General features: G+C 35.2%; 1 protein-coding gene across 3 annotated transcripts in view; it reads right to left on the bottom strand.

The window, feature by feature from the left end:
• Nucleotides 1–443: 443 nt before the first annotated feature.
• The window catches only part of met.L (MET proto-oncogene, receptor tyrosine kinase L homeolog), an 84,870-nt gene continuing 66,686 nt past the window's right edge, over nt 444–18,627 (bottom strand). For 2 of the 3 annotated variants that reach the window (XM_041584854.1, XM_041584853.1), the window contains exons 13-21: nt 16,700–16,856; nt 16,475–16,615; nt 14,087–14,317; nt 12,731–12,811; nt 11,930–12,111; nt 11,653–11,762; nt 5,131–5,296; nt 4,606–4,742; nt 444–4,069 (exon numbers count right to left, since the gene is read on the bottom strand). In XM_041584854.1, coding sequence (XP_041440788.1) covers nt 3,859–4,069; nt 4,606–4,742; nt 5,131–5,296; nt 11,653–11,762; nt 11,930–12,111; nt 12,731–12,811; nt 14,087–14,317; nt 16,475–16,615; nt 16,700–16,856 — 1,416 coding nt within the window. In that variant the 3' untranslated portion in view covers nt 444–3,858. 3 annotated transcript variants of the gene reach the window in all.

Raw genomic sequence — 18,627 nt, 5'->3', positions numbered from 1 at the left:
CCCCAAAGATACCATCGTACGAAATTAAGGTTTGGATGATTTTCAGACTGTGTGTGGCATGTCCTGACATTTTTCGTACCATGTCGATCGGTCGTTCAGTCGATCAGACAGGTTAAAAGATTTATATTGGCTAACGATAAGATCTCTGCATGTATTGCCTATCTGGCGATATCCATGGGTGACTCACTACTATTTGTCTTCATAACTTTCGTACGATTGTTGTTTGTCAATTAATATTGAGCTTTTAGGGGTAAACCAAATCACAGAAAATGTGTTTTTTATTTGTGAAAGTGTAAAATTAAAGTGCATATTTTTAAATGTATTAATGCAAACCTCCCCACCGCTAACCTGGATTAATACACATCCATGTATATATGCTGGCTATGAGTTGGAATATAATTTAACAACACTATTTCACCAACCACTACAATCAACAGTCCATATTAAATAATAATATGAATTTATTAAGGCATGCCAAGAATAGCCACTATCAATAAAAACATTATTATTATATACACAGGAATAATTTGTGGTTATCACTTAATACAATAGAAGCATGTGGTTTAGTGCAGAGAAATGCCCAGCATCTATTAAAAATATCTAACCATTGATGTTCAACATAGGTGTACACACATGCTATAAGAAACACTCCACTATATATATATTATCACAGGATTGTATTTGTATTTGTGTGATTCACTGTATCTAAATAATGCTTTTTAGAAATGTGAAGAGCTATAATTTTATATAAGTACTAAAAGCTTTAGATTGTGCTTGCTGTGTTTTAAAATAAACAAAACATTTCTATTTGCCCTATAAAAATTAGGGCTTACATACATTAATTACATTATGAAGACTACCATAAATGATTCACATTTTAATGATAAATCTTCATGATTTGCCCAGATGTCCAACAAGATCCCATATCAAGATGGGAAAATGTGTATGTTTAGCTCCCTACTATGCTTCTCACTGATTTGATTTAAATAAAAAAAACAACATTTTTAACGTTTCCTAAAACTTTAATCATACTGGTGAAATCAAAATGACACAAACATTTTCACTCTTTCCATCTTTGAACGGTTCCTGATTATTAGAGTAACCTTGTATACAGCATTAAAAATAAACATTTATTTATAAAAATATAAAACTTTAAGTGATACATACAAGAAATAAACAAATCCAGTTACATCCGACACCGACAAACTGTACAGCATTAAGCAAAAGATTCCACAGGAACGAACATTATAACTCTAGTCACTGGTTTGACTCACACAGCAAACATAATGGATTTGCTAGTATTCACATTGATGCTAGAATGGACCGTGCTTTCCAACTCCTCTACTCGGGTACCTTCCATTGAACAGCTTGTAAAAAAGACTTCCATATTTTTAAGACATGCTGTATTTTCTTTATAGCAAACTCAATAGATCTACAGTACCAGAATCCTAAATACACTACAACAGAGAAATCATGGAAATGCTCTCATGAATAAGGCCAAATAAGTTGTTTTACATAAAGGAACAATGATTGTAACCATGTACAGGCCTCAGCAGCAGTCCCACAGACTTATCAGGCAGAAGCAGTAGGCTGTCCCCTCTCTGCTCAGGCTAATGTTACCTTCTGCATGGTTTCAGTAATGCTGAGCACATACATACTCAAGCTTTACACATGTCTGATTTGCAGTCAATACTGCAATTAGGACCTAGAGGCCATATCCAAGCTGCATGCATTTAATGGGTGAACATGAGATAAAACAAGTATCCAATGCCTCTTCCCAGCCTTAGGAAAGAAATGGAATGTGAAAAAGTAAATTTTTCTTACTGCAAACATGACAAGACTGCATTACTAACAATAATGTGCAACAGGGCAGTTCTAAAGTAGTGTATAGTCTCTTGTAAGTGGCCTAACGATGAAGACAATGCATGATTTAGAAGTAGAAATAAACCCTTCTTTTAGAGATGATTAGACATTAACAATACATGTCTGGAACACAGGCAAATACAGTATTAAACTAATGTGACTTACATTAAGTTTATTAAAGGCCGAGTTGTATTTTCTCAAAAAAATTCTAGTTTTTCTAGGGTAGTTTTACTAAATAATTTGATTTTCATATATTATTCCCCGAAGCTGCTAAAAATCCAAAAATGTCAAATTCATGTAAAAGTCAAGGCAGAGGTCCCTTTAACCATTTAAAGATGTTTTTTGACCTTAATGATTTACATTGTTTTACACTGGTTTGCGCTTGAAAACTCGAGGTATTCAAGGTTTTTAGCCTATAAACATGATAAATTTGAGGGATTTAAGTTTTTCACCAATATCATTAAATTAAATTTTTTACATTCAGATTTTTTAAAAAATAATCAAACATTGGAGTTTGTTTAAATTGTGAGTTTATTCGAGGTAGAAAAAAACCTCACAAACTCGACCTTTAATAAATAACCCCCTAAATATAATATAACTGCACCCACTGGGCAAAGAACACGTTCTATCATCAGATCAAACAATCAAAGCTGGCTCAGTGTCCCATACCTGTTAAACTGTTCAGTTGACGGGAAGTTACAGCCACCCTTAAAGAAGAACTAAACCCCCCTACTGGCCCCCCCTCTCTGACTCCTCCCCAGAAGACGTCATTAATTCTCCTTTAAGACAGATAAGCCACATAAGCATTTAGCTGGTTGTGGCTCACACAACAGCATTAAATCACTATGAGGTAGTTACTGGATGGCATACAGCTGGCCAAAACCCATTTCAATCAGATCAGAAAATTTGTTTAATTCTGCAGATTACAACAGTGAATCATACAGTGATTGCATTGACCTGATCTGTGTTTAATCCTGAACTTGTTGGGCTCCTCTCTGATCTAGTTCTGTGAACCTCCAATACAACCCTCCATCTCTATGGCCAAACAGGCATCATTAGGCAGTCTAGTTGTGTGTGACCAGCTTCATTTTAATCATTTAAGTATAGACTGGAAAACAGCAGTGTTATCAATATTGTAAATTAAGCTTTTTAAATCATACCTGTAAGTATAGAAAGGGCTGTTTTTACATGGCAGCAGACTATAAAATGCCTTTGTGTCTGTGCACATGACATCCATCTGGTAGACCCAAAATATTCCCAGGCACTACAACTTTATGCTGTACCATACAACATGTGTAACCCCACAGCTGCATTGACCAACCTATCCTATCACCATTGGACCAAACAGTCCCATTACTTTCATCAGTCAAAATGAGAATGATAAAAAAATATAGTCTGACATGAAATGATTGACTGAACTTGATATCAAGTGCAGATTTGTATGTTGCTGAATAGTTTAAGGGAATGATAGTAAAAATGTGTATGTCCATAATAATACGAGAACACACTACCAGTGTATAATAACCTACTGGCTAACCCAGAACTAAGCTGAATATTTAACCTGAATATTTGAAAGTTAGATGTTATATTAGAATAATGTACAGATTTAGAACATAAACCATCATTTGACAAAAAAGTGCAATACAAAATTGAACTCAGCAGGTTAAGACCTCACATTAACTGGGGAAGAAATATCATAGTAACATAAAAGAGGCTGCTATTTCTTCCATCAAATCATTCAATAGGTTAAACATATGACTAGCGAAAATCCACAGCAGAATTTCCTGTTATCTTCATCTTTAACAAAATGTGGTAATAATTACTGTGTACCATCTTCATTGAAGCAAACTGTATGAAAATCTTATAGTGCAAAGAAAGAGAAACAGAAAACGTGTCCAACAGCACTGCCATAAAACACACCGAAGAGGTACGGAGCAATACATTTTCTCCTACACGGATAAAAGACTAATATTTCAGTCACAGTTATCTTGCAGGTCACGTGTCTATACTGAATTCAATGTTGCCTTCGGGAGACAGAAGGGAAGGGTAGGGAGCAGCGCATTTTATGTTCACGTAGGTTGCATTAAAAAGTACATAGTGTTCCCCTAAGAACGTTGAAAATATCGAAGAAATTCTTGAGACCAGTTCAGAAAAAGTTGGACGTAGTTCTGGTCTTGGATGCCAGCATTTCAACATGACTTCAAATCTGTTAAAAGAAGGGGGTGTATAGTAGCATTAATAAACACAAGCATGTAAATGCCCCCTACTCATTCTTCTGTATTATATATAATCACATTTAGCTGTTTTCACAGAGTTCCACGATTCTGTTATTTCCCAAAGGTATAGTTTTCAGAGTAAATAGTTATTGGTGTTGCACACACCATTGTCATGGGCAACATGCTGTATACCAGGAGCACCCATACATTACTAATGCAAGGTCTACTTTTAGAGATATATTTCTCATTATGATCTACATCTATAAAAGAATTGTTAGCAAAATATTACTTAAATACTGAAAATGTTTATTGCTATATTTAACAAACAAATATTTCTTATGTAACCGTAACATAATAAATATCTGAATGAAAAGCATGAAATAGGAGGGTGACAGACAAGCTGTTTATTGACAGTGTTGAGGTCTACTGATCACCAGCTAAAGGTCTACTGGTAGATTCCAATCTATTTTTTTGGCTTCCCTGCTGTATACAATTTTTTAGTTTAATACTTAGAGCTGATACTTACAGCGGATCTGGGCAGTATTCAGGCTGTAAAAGTCGTCGTCCTTGAAGCAAATAAATGGTTATATCAAAAGAATTGACATCAGGATAAGGAGGGGCTCCTCTTGTCATAAGTTCCCACAGCAAGATTCCAAATGACCACTAAAATACATTTCAGAAATGGTCACTTAATGTGATAATTACCATAAAAATGTTCATATAACAAAAAAAGATGTTCATATAACAAAAAAAGACAATTTATAACACTGCTGCCCTTTGTAAAGTTGTTGGCATGCCTTTTGTATCTCTAAGCTACTTTCAGAAACAAGGAACTGGTCAGGAAGCTTAACAAGGGTAATTATTAATATATACGTATACAGAAGAAACATTACTCATTTCAGTATGTTTACAAAAAGGCCTGATATGAAACTGCTGGTGTCCAGTTTCTTTTAAATTAATTAGTGATGAATTTAAATGAACCGCCTCAGTGTTCTACAACATTCTACTTAAAATTATTGGAAAAAGATACTCCATAATAGGGTATATTTACCACATCAGATTTTGTAGTGAATTTTTGTGTTTGCAGGCTTTCCAATGCCATCCATTTCACCGGCAGTTTTGCTCCTGTTTTATTGTGGACACTGTAGTACTCCTTGTCATAAACATCTCTAGCAAGGCCAAAGTCAGCCACCTTCACTGTAAAGTTCTCGTCAAGCCTAAAAGCATTAAAACAATTAATTAGGTACTATTCTTGCTTATTTATAATATTCCACGAAGAAAGGCGATGTGGGAGATAGGAAGAAGAAAATCATACCAGAGCAGGAAACAATAAAAATGGAAAAGTATTCAAATGTCTTTTATCTGGAAACCCAATCCAATGCAGGAGGCTATAAACAAGAGAATAAAGGTAACGTGTCCCTGTAATGAACATGATTCTTGTTGCAGAGTTGCTCCTGCTAAAACCTTACAGACAGTGGGTTTATTTAGTTATTATTTTAAATCATAAATATTATGATTAACTATCAATTACAGGTATGAGCCCTGTTATCCATAATGCTTGGGACCTGCGCATTTCAAGATAAGGGATATTTCTGTATTTTAGACATTAAGGGGCAGATTTAACAAGGGTTGAATTGAAAATTCGAATTTTCAAATATTTTTTAAAGTCAAATTCGATTAGGGAGTTATCCAAATTGGATTTGAGTTTTTAAAAAAAAAAATCTAATTTGATTTTTGAAATGTATCTTACTCTGCCCTTTAAGAATTTGAATTTGACTATTCGCCACCTTAAACCTGCTGAATTGCTGTTTAAGACAATGGGAGAGGTCCAGGGATCAAATTGGAGATGTTTGCAGCCTTCCTGACATTCAAGTTTTTTTTGGAGAAAAAACTCTAATCAAGTTTGATCAGATTCAGATTCGAATTCGATAAGAGTTTTCTGGTCGTTTTCAATTTGACAAAGTTGAAATTATTACATTTTATTAATACATTTTGAATTTATATATATATATATATATATATATATATGTATAGGACAGATAGTGAATTTCAGATTTCACATTCTGCCATTTGGTTATATTATCCAATAGTTGCCATTATGGACATGGTACTGTTATGTGATCACTGTAGGTATAGCAAATCATGTATTTTTTAACAGCGATATTATTCAATTAGATGACAGTTTAGATACAGAATGCCATGTGACAAAACCATTATATATTATGTTTCTGTAATATAGACTGTTCTGCTAGCACTTTATCCCATCTAGTCTGGTTTTAATTTATGGATTTAGAACATTAAAATTATCATGTCAAAGTTAATTTAAAGACTATTTAACTACACTGACCTGCTTTTAATTAAATGTAGACATTACTGCAATGGGTCAAAGAGAAGAATGACTCAGAACTGTCATCAATTAATTGGGAATGACAAAAACTGTAACTTTACCAAGGATTGTAGAATACAATGGGGTAAACACCAGGAATTCCACAGGAGACAGGAAGGTATTCAGGGCTATTCGACTGAATACATCTTTAATTTATATATATATATATATATATATATATATATATATATATATATATATATATATATATATATATATATATATATATATATATATATATATATATATATATATATAAATACTCAGTTCATAAAAGGGAAAATCTCCCACCCCTCCACTTTTGGTATCCTGCTGGAGGTTCTAATATCTACACAGTTAAAATCGGGTTGAAAAAAGACCAAAGTCCAACCCCTCCAAATGAAACTCAGCGTCCATATATACACACAATCACATTGACTGCTCCATACACTCACATAAAATATATATAACAATATCTATACTAATTGTAGATTTTAGTATCACAATAGCCTTGGATATTATACTTGTCCAAGAAAATTCTTTTTACTCTTTGCTGCATACCAATAGGATTTCCTGTCTGTCTGATACCTGTCAGATAACAATACATTTTATGGCACTGATTAGTAAAACAAGTTACAAGTAATGAAGTAGGCATTTAAATTTTAGCAAATATATTTTGGTTATCTTGCAGAATATAAAGGTAGCTTTGACATATTTTTCACAAAATATAATTGTTGCTCATATTAGAAAATGTTTGAAAATAGCAATTTAACATCTTGATAATTAAGGTTCAAAGGGATAACTGCATATTATTTTAAATATTGAAAAGATTTATTGTTCTACTTTTCATTTAGATGTAAAATATGATAGGGGCTTAAAAATCAAGGCTTTTTTTTTTATAAAATTGATTCCTTTATATAAGTGCTGTGTGCACAAATTACATTGCAGTATACTGTTCATCTTCAGATTTGGCTATAATCTAATTAGCAAGGACTAAGAAAGGAGACTGTCTTCTGGAAGCTGTCTATTTGCTAATATTTTTAGAGCATTACTGATTAAGTATAGAGATGAAATCCCCCCACCATCACTCAACTACTGGCCATAGATTTCACAGTAATGTTGTGTCATTGTTAGCATATGTCCCTTTCTTCTGTTCTATTGAATGTTGCAAATTTGACAGGATGTTTATTATAAGGATGCCGTGGAATTTACAGATCAGTGCAATTAAGCCTGTGACTCTAAATAACTAGAGCAACACTTTTTTTTATTAGGATAAGAAGAAACAGTGCAGTTTTTTCCCTATGGTTATATTAACAGAATAACTGCAGTAAATGGGACCACATACCCACCCTAAACCATCCTATAAGCTAGTGTTAGCTTTGGAACCCATTTGCTTCCATTTGTAAAACTCCTAAAAAATCCTAGGTGTTCGACTAAGCGTTTACATGGTTGGTTTAATATATATATACTGAGGTCTCTTCTGTTCTTCCTGCTTCCTTCATTCTGATTCACTATGTATGACTCTCAACAGAAGAGCAACTTCACTTAGTATAGAGCAAGTGCTATAGGGCACACTAAATAAAAAACCTGTCCCCTGTGGTACCGAGGGTGGTGTACATTTTTTAACTTATTCCTTAAAATTAATATAAAAGAATGAGTCCAACCAATTGGAAACATGGAAATTGAAGCTATTTAAGATACATGCTTATTGTTCATGAGCCCTTATTTGAAATGCTGATATAACATTACAGTACATACGGTATATATTTTTGTGTATAAAATGGTACAGAACAGAAAACAGATGTAATATATAGAAAAAAAAAAATAACCAGTATATTATATACTACAGCCTCCTTTGGAAGTTATTTTGATTTGATTACTAACATTGATATGAACATATTAGTACCACTTTAAAAAATACAGAATACATTCCATATACACTTTTCATTTATAGCCAGTATTTCTTAGCTAGATCCACATGTAATCATAAAGACCATAAATAAAAGACAATAAATAAATTAAATAAATCGGCTCTACATATACTCAAAAGAAAGACAGTAGGGCTCAGTTAGGTATAAAAATACATGGTATTGTATGTTCAACATGAGCCAAATAAATACAGTGCGGGGAAAATATGTTCTTTACTATACTTACTATACTTAATTAAAAAAAATTCCACATATTGTAAAGTACTAATTGATAATTGTTTTGTTTTTACACTTAATAACTCCTCAGTATACATGAGCACCCCTCTATCTTTAGTTATCGCCTGTGCCTCATACAAATAGAGGTCTTCCTTATTTAGATGGAATACTTGGATTTGTAATTTGAAATATAAATAAAATGCTTTTGATTTATTACAGATTGTTTCAAGTCCTTGGTGCTGCCCACAAGTACTTGCAATTGCAGGGAGCATATATGGGTGCAAGTATCTTTTATGAATGCTTTGAATGTGCATGCAATTTTGCAGTCATGTTAGCTTGCCGCATTTATAAATGACCCCTCTGTTCTTTCTTGTAAATTTTCGTTTTAATGGAAGCAGTTATCAGCTGCTTGATTTACATCTATCATATTTAAAGGTAGAACGTTATACTTAAACATTACCTTGCAGTTAAAAATCATACTGGTTTCTGTTTCATCTACAACAATATGTTTATTGCATTGTTTGCACAGTTCTAGATCAGGAAGTATTAAATAAATTCAGTTCATGTTCTATAATTGTAGCTCTAACAACTTCCTTTTTTCCTTTGAGGATATTAGCTTTGTTTGGCTGGATATCCCCTTTGAGAACCAATCTCAGTTCACTATTATTTTCTTGCCATTTTATTTTTAGAGAAGTGACAATCTCTATGCCTATGCTTTGTCACTGCTCGTCTGGCAACTGATGTATCACAGCCAGGGCAGCCATCAGGGGGGGACTGGGGGGAGAGTTGTAGGGGGCCCCGAGGGTAAGGGGGGCCCGGCCACTCCACACTTACTTGATTAGCCGGGCCCATCTTTTTGAGAGCTGCTGACGTTGGGAAGGCATTGACGTTTAAGGGGCCCTGGCCACCAATTTTCTTATAATGTGGGGGAGGGGTCTGGCCACCAATTTTTTTTTCTCATGTGGGGTCCTAGCCACCAATATTTTTTAATGGGGGCCCTGGCCACAAATGTTTTTTTATGGGGGGGCCCTGACCACCAATATCTTTTTATTTTTTATTAACATGTGGGAACCCTAGCCACCAATATTTTTTCGTTTTTTTTACTGTGTGGTGGGGGGGTGGACCTGTGGGGTGGGGAGGGCGGACCTGTAGGTGGGGCTTGCGGTGGGCGCAGCCCAGGGGGCCCAGGAAATTTTGTCGTATGGGGCCCTGTGATTTCTGAAGGCGGTCCTGATCACAGCTTCCACTAATTACACTAGTAACTGTGCTATAACCACAACAATCATATTTCCATGTAATGAATAGAATTTAGTGCAAGATAATGTAATACTAGTTGTACTTTGATCTATAAACAGTACCTAAATATAAGCTTCAACATCAGTATCAATATTTATGTTATCTGTGCTTAAGCACATGTTCTGCACAGCTTCTGCAGAAAAATAATGAATATTTTAATTTACTATGCTTTACTTATATATTCAAACTATCAACAAATCTTGCTGCAAATTCAACTTTTCCATATATATGAAATAGCCAAAACATATCCACTTCCTTGATACTTCCTGTCTAGACTACTGTAAGTTACTCCTTTCTTGTATTCCACTCAGTGCTTCCACATCTAGTTGCTTGAAATGCTAGGGCCAGATTTTCCTCTTTTCACATCCTTCCATACCTGCTACACATTCCTTATCTTCTCTCTATTTAAATTCATACACTTGGAGGCAGATTTATCAAGGGTCGAATAGTAAATTAGAATTTTAATTTTTGAGTATCAAAATTCACACATTTGAATTTTAATCCCCCTATTCGAATTTAAATTTGAATATAAATTCAAATGTGAGATTTATCACATCTCAACCATGGAAAGAGTCCTAATTCGAATATCCGCTACCTTAAACCTGCCGAGTTAATGTACAAGTCAATGGCAGAGGTCCATTAAGCCATTTTGTTCTGCACAGGACTCTACTCCAGCCTACTGAAGGACTATACTGCCATCAGGGCAGAGTGAGTGATACTATCAATCATGGGAGCAATGTAGGCATAAGTACAACAGAGCAGACAGCTTGGGGACAATTTTGTAAAAAAGAAGGTGGTGACCATTCCACATTAGGAACACGTGTTGAAGGAGTCCAACCACATTTGACCAGTAAGATTTTAGAAATATGTTAAATGCTTTGATCTCTGCTGCAGCTGCCCATAACAGCAACAAAAACCTACTATGGATTCAAAATGCAATTCCATTGACTCATAATGAATTATTATCAGTCATAGGGGCAAATTTACTTACCTTCGAAGTTGCACCAGCATTGGCTTGTCGCACTTCCCCGGCGAAGTTTCGCTAAATTCACTAAAATCCGAAGTTGCGTTCAGGGAGGCGAAAGGTAGCGAAGTTGCGCTAGCGTTAATTCATCAAGCAAAGCGAAGTTACGCTAGCGATGCCTAATTTGCATACGGCGCCAAGTTAAAGTACAATGGACATATATGTAGCAGCAATTACATTACGCTACACAAGCTTGGGAAAGCTTTATAAAATAAAAGAGAGTTGTTATTTTGCCCTATACATGTGCCCACTGTATAGTTTAGGTGCCATATGTTAGGAAATGTAGATCTTTTTTTTTTTTTGAAGCAAGCCCTATCTACTCTATTGCACCTCGCCTGGTCTGAGGTGGCGAAGGCAAGTCTGGCGCAAGAGGTAACGTTCAGTAAAATGCACAAGTTAGTGAATTAGCGTAGTTACGTTCCTTCGCCATAGCGCAACTTTGCCTGGTGTAAGGGTGCAAAGTAGCGCTAGAGTAGGTCCACTTCGCTAGCGAATTTACGCCAGCACTCGTTAGTAAATCGGCGAAGTAATGAAATGACGTCACGCTGGCGAATTTGCGCTAGCGTTAGCCGCTTCGCGCTTTAGTGAATTTGCCCCATGGTCTTGGTGAGAAGTGGTCAGGATACACTTATTTTAGCACTACTATACACTTATTTAAGTACTTTAAATGAAAATCAAACCATACATTTACTACAAGGAATTTTCAAGTTTAAATATCTGTGATCAATATTACTTATTACTTACATACAGTTTCTTGCAGCCAGATCTCTGTGGACAAACTTCTTGCTTGCAAGATACTCCATACCTTTAGCAACTTGTAGTCCAAATCCTATGAGATCTTTTACTGTTGGGTTCTGAAATAATTAATGTATTTCAGGATTAATGCACTGCCATTAAGAACAGCATAAAATAGTGTTTGTGTAGAAGGAATATAAAGTAGAGTAACAAAAATCTTTGTATTATATTTATGGGTTGGTTGATCACATATTGTGCAAGAAAAAAGTTTACACAATGTACATACATGAGTTTCATTTCGAATGAAGTTCCTCAGATCTCCATGTTTCATAAATGGCAACACTACCAAAGGAGAGCCCTCAGTAGGTAGACAGATGCCCAGCAGGGAGAGCACATTGGGATGGCTGAAATCCTTCATTATGATGCCTTCTTTCAGGAACTGTGACACTTCCTCAATATCTGTAATTCCTGGAAATTTCAATAAACAAACAAGTGAATACATCTAAATACACACAACCTGCTAGCTACATTCTCTGTTTATTTAGAACAGACATACTATGCAGTGTTTTACAGAAGATATTCAGTCCCTGTCATAATTAAACTAATTTTCTTACCACAGGTATAAACATGTATACTCATGCACATATTTATGCCCACGCGCTAAATTATAATTTATTAGAATTAACCACCCAACTGAAATGATATTGCACTGTGAGGGGAAACCAGTGCACCTAGGAGAAATCCACGCAAAGACAGCCATAGCATACAGATTACCTGCATTTAATGCACTTGTTGAGATTAAAACTAAGACTCTGATACTACAAGGTAGTTATGGTATCATCTGTGTGACCATGCTCATTACAACCTCCAAGAAACTGTCTTTAATTTGGATACACTTGGATGACCAGATATCAGAGACTTTCTTGCCAGTATAAGCTGCTAAATCCTGTCAGTATGAGCTGCTAAAGATTGCCATAAACAGATGTGTATGGCAGCATATGTGTTCTTCCATATAGTGATATTGTTATTTAATGTCAATTTCTTTCTAAATGCGCCATTCTGTAGTGCAATATAATATTATACTTACTGTTAAGAGATTTAACAGCACAGTGAATGTTCTTCCCATCAGTATCATGAAGAGTACCATGATAGACACAGCCAAAATGCCCTGTAGACGGCAGATAACATTACATGACAATTAGCTTCCCATTATAAGTGCAAAATGATCTTTAGCAATATCTGGACTTTTACCTGCACCACATGCTGTGAAAAACATTGTAAGTAGAACAATATGGGGTCGATTAAACAAAGTAAGGCTGATGCAAACTAATTGAGTTTCACTTAATTTATTAATGATTTGCCGATTTTCTAATCACAAATTCTCCAGATACTTTATATAATTGAACTTGAATCAAATTTAAGTTTCTTCTCTCCAGCTTAGATATACAGAGATACAATTGAAATGGAAAGTGGATACTCAAAGTTTTTTTTATAGGTTCTGTGGAATAGTAAGAGATAATTTGCAAAAATGCATCACAAATGCTCAATATTTGATTAATATTAGGGATGCACCGAATCCGGGATTCGGTTCAGGATTCAGCCTTTTTCAGCAGGATTCGGCCGAATCCTTCTGCCCAGCCGAACCTAATCCAAATCCAAACGGACGAATCTTTTGTAAAGGAGTCGGGAGTACGGTGCATCCCTAATTAATATGCTCCTATGTGTGCCATAATTCCGTCTTTTTTTTAGAATGACAATCTTATTATCTTACACACAGCAGATTACAGTAGCTCATATAGAGATCCTTGGTACTAAAGAAAAAGCCATGTAGAAATATGAAAAAAAATGTTTGCACTGGTTAAGTTGCACATAAAGTCCAGCATTTGGCCATGACTGGTCTAGTGTAAATACAATAATAAAGAGAAAACAGGACATATTTTATTATTTTTAATGCATAATCTCCTATAGAGAGAAGTGTAACAGCCATAAATATGATGAAAACAGGAAATTCTTAGTTACTTAGTTTTTTTTGTAAAAGGGGATCTATACCAATGTAAAAATACAGTTAGAAATTTTCCTTTAAAGTACTAGTGCACTTTTTAAACACTGGCTTATTGTACTGGGGTGAATTACTCCAATATGATTGTTTATTGTTGAAGAAAAAAATCAGAAGTGAAAGTCTTATATCTTCTAAACCATTCACAAGTCTTAAAAAACATTTCATTGAAAAAGTGAAAGTCTTATATCTTCTAAAACAATCACAAATCTTAAAAACATTTCAGAAAGCTTAAAAACATCAGAACAGTGAATTGGATTAGTAGAGACATAAACGATTTGTGGTCTGTATTTTCAACCACAAAATAAGCATATTTGGCAAAATATGGCACCCTTGTGAGAATACCTCAATGTGATAATTATAATAGAATATGAGCTAAATACATACCTCTTCCAATGACTCTGTTAAAGTGCACTATTAGTCTGTCGACCCGAATTACCATGTGTTCTATTTCTTTCATAAGATCTGTACTCAAGGCACTTATATCGATATGGACATATGAATGTAAGAGTGGGCTGGCAATATCTGAATCTCCACTTGACAAAATTGGGGAGAGGTCCCGATGAGCATACTGTGCTGGGCGGCATGACCCGTTCTGAGATGAATTAGGAAATGGATCTGTTCAAACAATAGGAAGAAAGTTTAAAAATTCAGACTAACCAGAGGTAAAAATGCGGTACTCGATCAATAAAAGACATTCATGGGAAAAATATGCACAGTGCAAATCATTTTTCCTTTCCACTAATTTAATATAGGTCTTTGAACCTGCAAAAGTATTTATCAACTCATGCATCAGTGGAAAAAATATTGCATATTTTTAGTTGTGCCAGAATGCAGTGTCTTTGATAAAATGATATTATATTTACCCCACCATCAATCAGAAACCTGTTATTCAGAAAGCTCAGAATTATGGGAAGACCAACCCCTATAGACTCCATTTTAAACATTTGATTCAAATTTTGGAAAATATTTTTCTTTTTCTCTGTAATTATAGAGAAGTACCTTGTATTTGATCCCAACTAAAATATAGTTAATCTTTATCGGAGGCAAACAATCCTATTGGTTTTGGTTTATTTAATGTTTACATTTTTTTTAGTAGATTTAAGGCATGGAGATCCAAAGTACAGGCATTCTGGGTAACAGGTCCCATACCGAAACTAATAGCTGTCATGTGAAGGAAATTATACAGCAAATTAATATTTTTTATTTAATTATGCATTTTTTTCCTTTTTAGTGCATTTCCTGATAAGAGTACAAAGTCCAAATCTTGTCATTTAAAAGGTCCTCATTAAAAAAGAAAAGGGCTTTTTTAATAATGCCTGACACAAAGGCTTTGAGGGCAAATGCTTGCGGGACTCCTCCTCTGCTTCCTCTAGTACAGTGAAGCAGTACTCTTCTATCTTTGTTGGAATCTGACCCAAGGTGCAGAGGGCAGTGGTGGGGCCTAAGAGGGACCTGTAGTTAAATCCTTCCATAGGCAAGTGTAGTACAGAAATTCTTATATGCTTTGAGCCTACAGGTATTTCTAACTCACCTTGTGGATGATGTGGATGATGTGCAAGAAAAGTGCTGCTCATATGCTGCAACCTATGCAGTACTATTCACAAAAAATTTGCCAGCACACAGGATTACAAGTGCCAGTTTAATGGGCAACATTGTGATTTGCACCAGTTTTTTGTACTTGGCATCCGTTTTCTTTAAAACTATATCAGAATACTTCATAAATGTTTACAGTACAAGGTCATATTGCCGTTTTTATGCTATAATTCCCTTTACACAAAACAATATCTCATGTTTCTGGGTGTTACCTAAACATTTATAGCCTAATGTTAAGGTTAATGTGGTGACAACACAGCAGTATTTCCTTGAGAATCCCAGTGTAGTCCTAATATGAAGTTAACCTGCAGGTCTACAGAGGGTTAAACATAACAAATACTGAGTCTCTTTTGGAATGAGAAATCACATTTTTTTTGGAAACATTGAAGTTTTATATCACGGTACAGTACATATGAAACCAAGAAAATGCCAGAAGGTGATTCATATCCTGGAGTTTAAGAATTATAGTTCAGAAGCCTTACATTTGTCAGGAATGCACTGAAAAAGAAAGAAAATGACAGCCCTGAATTCCTGCGTATAAGGCTTGTTATCTGCTCAGCTGGTGGAAAGCAAACATTCAGGATCAGTGAATTTCAGGATCTTGCCAATAGTCTAGATAAGCTACAGCAACTCTCTGCTGGCCTCTGTCCAGTGCACAGATTAAAGTATCCTTTACAATGTAAACACTGAGACAGGAAGAATACACATCAATCTCACAATGAACTTTACCCCCCGCATATTTTTATGGTTTCAAATTCAAACTTACTATATTACTAACAAATGAGCTTCATTAAATTAAGATATAAGGCAGATTTTTATTTTTATTTTACAAGAGTTGCCGTTTTTTTTACAGGAAGTTCATTGTAGCTGTTTTAAACACAGCTCAGTTTCCACAGGGATGGGCAGAATGATAATCTAGTAGGCATGAAATGCACATCTTTCGGTGCCTAAGGAAGAGCATGGTGATTCATGCTGAAGTCACACATTCCAAAGGTTAGGACTGTGGACAGTATATTTCCCTCATTTCTGGCTCCTTGGCATCGACCAATGTAAATGTGGAAACAAACAGTATTTGTCTTAACAGTTCTCTAAGGAAACATCACTTGTATAAGATATAATCTAAAACATGATAATGATTTGCACCTAGATTCTACCTAGCATATGAAGATCATTTCCTACCTTCTTGTACTGTTGATCTGTAGTCAACAGATTCACTTGACACCATTTCAGTGGTAGGACTAATGCTTCTGGCACTCACAAGTCTATCCAAGTGTGGAGTATGCACTCTCCCATCATACAGAACCATATCTCCACCTAGATCTTGAAATACAGTGAGCAAAACATGCCCGTTAGCATTCAATATTGGCCAAGCAGCTCACTTAATATACAATTTAAACCTTGTACCTTTTAGTTGCTTTCGCTTTTTCATCCATATTAGAATTCCAAACATTAATAAAAGCAAAACTACACAAGAAACAACCCCGGTGATTATTCCTGTGAAATTCTGATCCTGTGTAACCATCACTTTTCCAATAATTATGGAGGAGACTTCTTGCACGAACTTTGGGAATAAAAAAAAAAGTTAGCAACAAATAATGGATTCTTCATTCTGTATCTATTCATTTCCTTCCACGAACCTGCCTATTTTCCTAACATCTTATATTTAACCTTATCTTGAAGTAATCATCTGCATTACATTCATTATTCATTTAGGTATGGGATCCCATATCCATGAAACCAGTTATCTGGAAAATTCTAATTTTTAAAAATGATTTGCTTTTTCTCTGTAATAATAAAACAGTACCTTGTACTTGATTGCTTGTGCTTGATCCCAACTAAGATATAACTAATCCTTATTGGTGGTAAAACAGTCCTACTGGTTTTATTTAACATTTAAATGATTTTTAGCAGACTTTAGGTATGGTGAACCATCCCGCTTAGTGCCTGCAAGTAAAAGGCACACACACTTAATATGTTCCTCTCACCAGCTTGTTAAAACTGGCACACCAAGTACTGCAGATGTAAGTAATCATATGGCACAGTATTGCAGGGAGTAAGGCCCAGAACCACATTTATTGATGGCAAAACATGTAAGGTGGTAGCAAACATTTTTCAGGTTGTTGTTTTTTCATTTTTATGGAAGCAGAGTAGATTATTGTGATGAATTACACAAATAACCATTGGAGAATATATTCCTCCTTTGAAACGGAGTTTGTATTTTGTATCTTGCACTACCTTCTGTGCAAAGCTCAACTCTAGCTGACAGCAGGTATGGATACGTTTAAATAGCACATAACATGAAATTAGCCTTGGGTTCTGTACAACCAAGTGCTAATATGTCTTTCTGTGCTGTTGTGCTCAGTATTGCAAACACTAATGTGTGAGAGTTGGCTGCATTTCGTTGAAATGATGAATATTATTATTTTCATATAGCTGACTTTACACATAGGGTTTAGGCCACCGCATCATTTATGCACTAGCTTCTGTGCATGGACAAACGCAGCAGGTACTAATAGTCATGCATTCACCTCCTATCCTTTAAATGTATGCCAGGATTTCTACTTCTGTGTGAGGTGATTGTTCATATTCCTATAATACACTGAGCCTTACATTTAGCTGGCTTTCTGTTACTGACCTTCTGTCTCTTGGTTCCTAACCTCTGACCTGATTCTCTTTTTGCTGCCTGTCCCAAACTTAGCTGGAATTTCTACTCCAAATTTGCTGAATTGTAGGAGATGCAGGCTTCCCACCAGCTACTTTTTCCCCATTGTAAATGATCACATGTTTGTAAGGTAAGCCAGACACAAGCATTTTGATGGTTATGTCTCTAATTGATATTTGAACTGTGGATGTGATGCTGGATTCCATATTCACTTAGGGGTCTATATATCATGCTGTGTAAAAAATGGAGTGAAACATAATGTTGCTCATAGCAACCAATCAGACATTTGCTTTTGTTTTCTAACTGTTGAAATTGAATTGCGGATTGGTTGCTCTGGGCAACATCACCAGCAATGCGTCACTCCACTTTTTATACAGCATGACATATAGGCAGGCCCATTATTGCCATTGTAACATTTCTATATTTGTTCTTGTTCCTACTGTAATGGATTACATGTCATTGCCTCTTAGATCTTTGAGCAGATCTTCAATCCATATACCCAAAGGCAAGATTCCTTTGTTGCCAGTGATATGTCTTTACTATATAGTATCTAGGTGTACCTTCTTGCTGATATTTTTACCTATTTTTACTTATTCTGTAACTCATCTACCAGTCTGTTTCAGTCCATTTTACATGGACAACTTTGGGCGACTATTGAAAACGCATCGCC

This window comes from Xenopus laevis, chromosome 3L, assembly GCF_017654675.1.
Source record: "Xenopus laevis strain J_2021 chromosome 3L, Xenopus_laevis_v10.1, whole genome shotgun sequence".
In the NCBI taxonomy this organism is placed as follows: domain Eukaryota; kingdom Metazoa; phylum Chordata; class Amphibia; order Anura; family Pipidae; genus Xenopus; species Xenopus laevis.
This window is presented reverse-complemented; position numbering and strand designations above follow the sequence as displayed.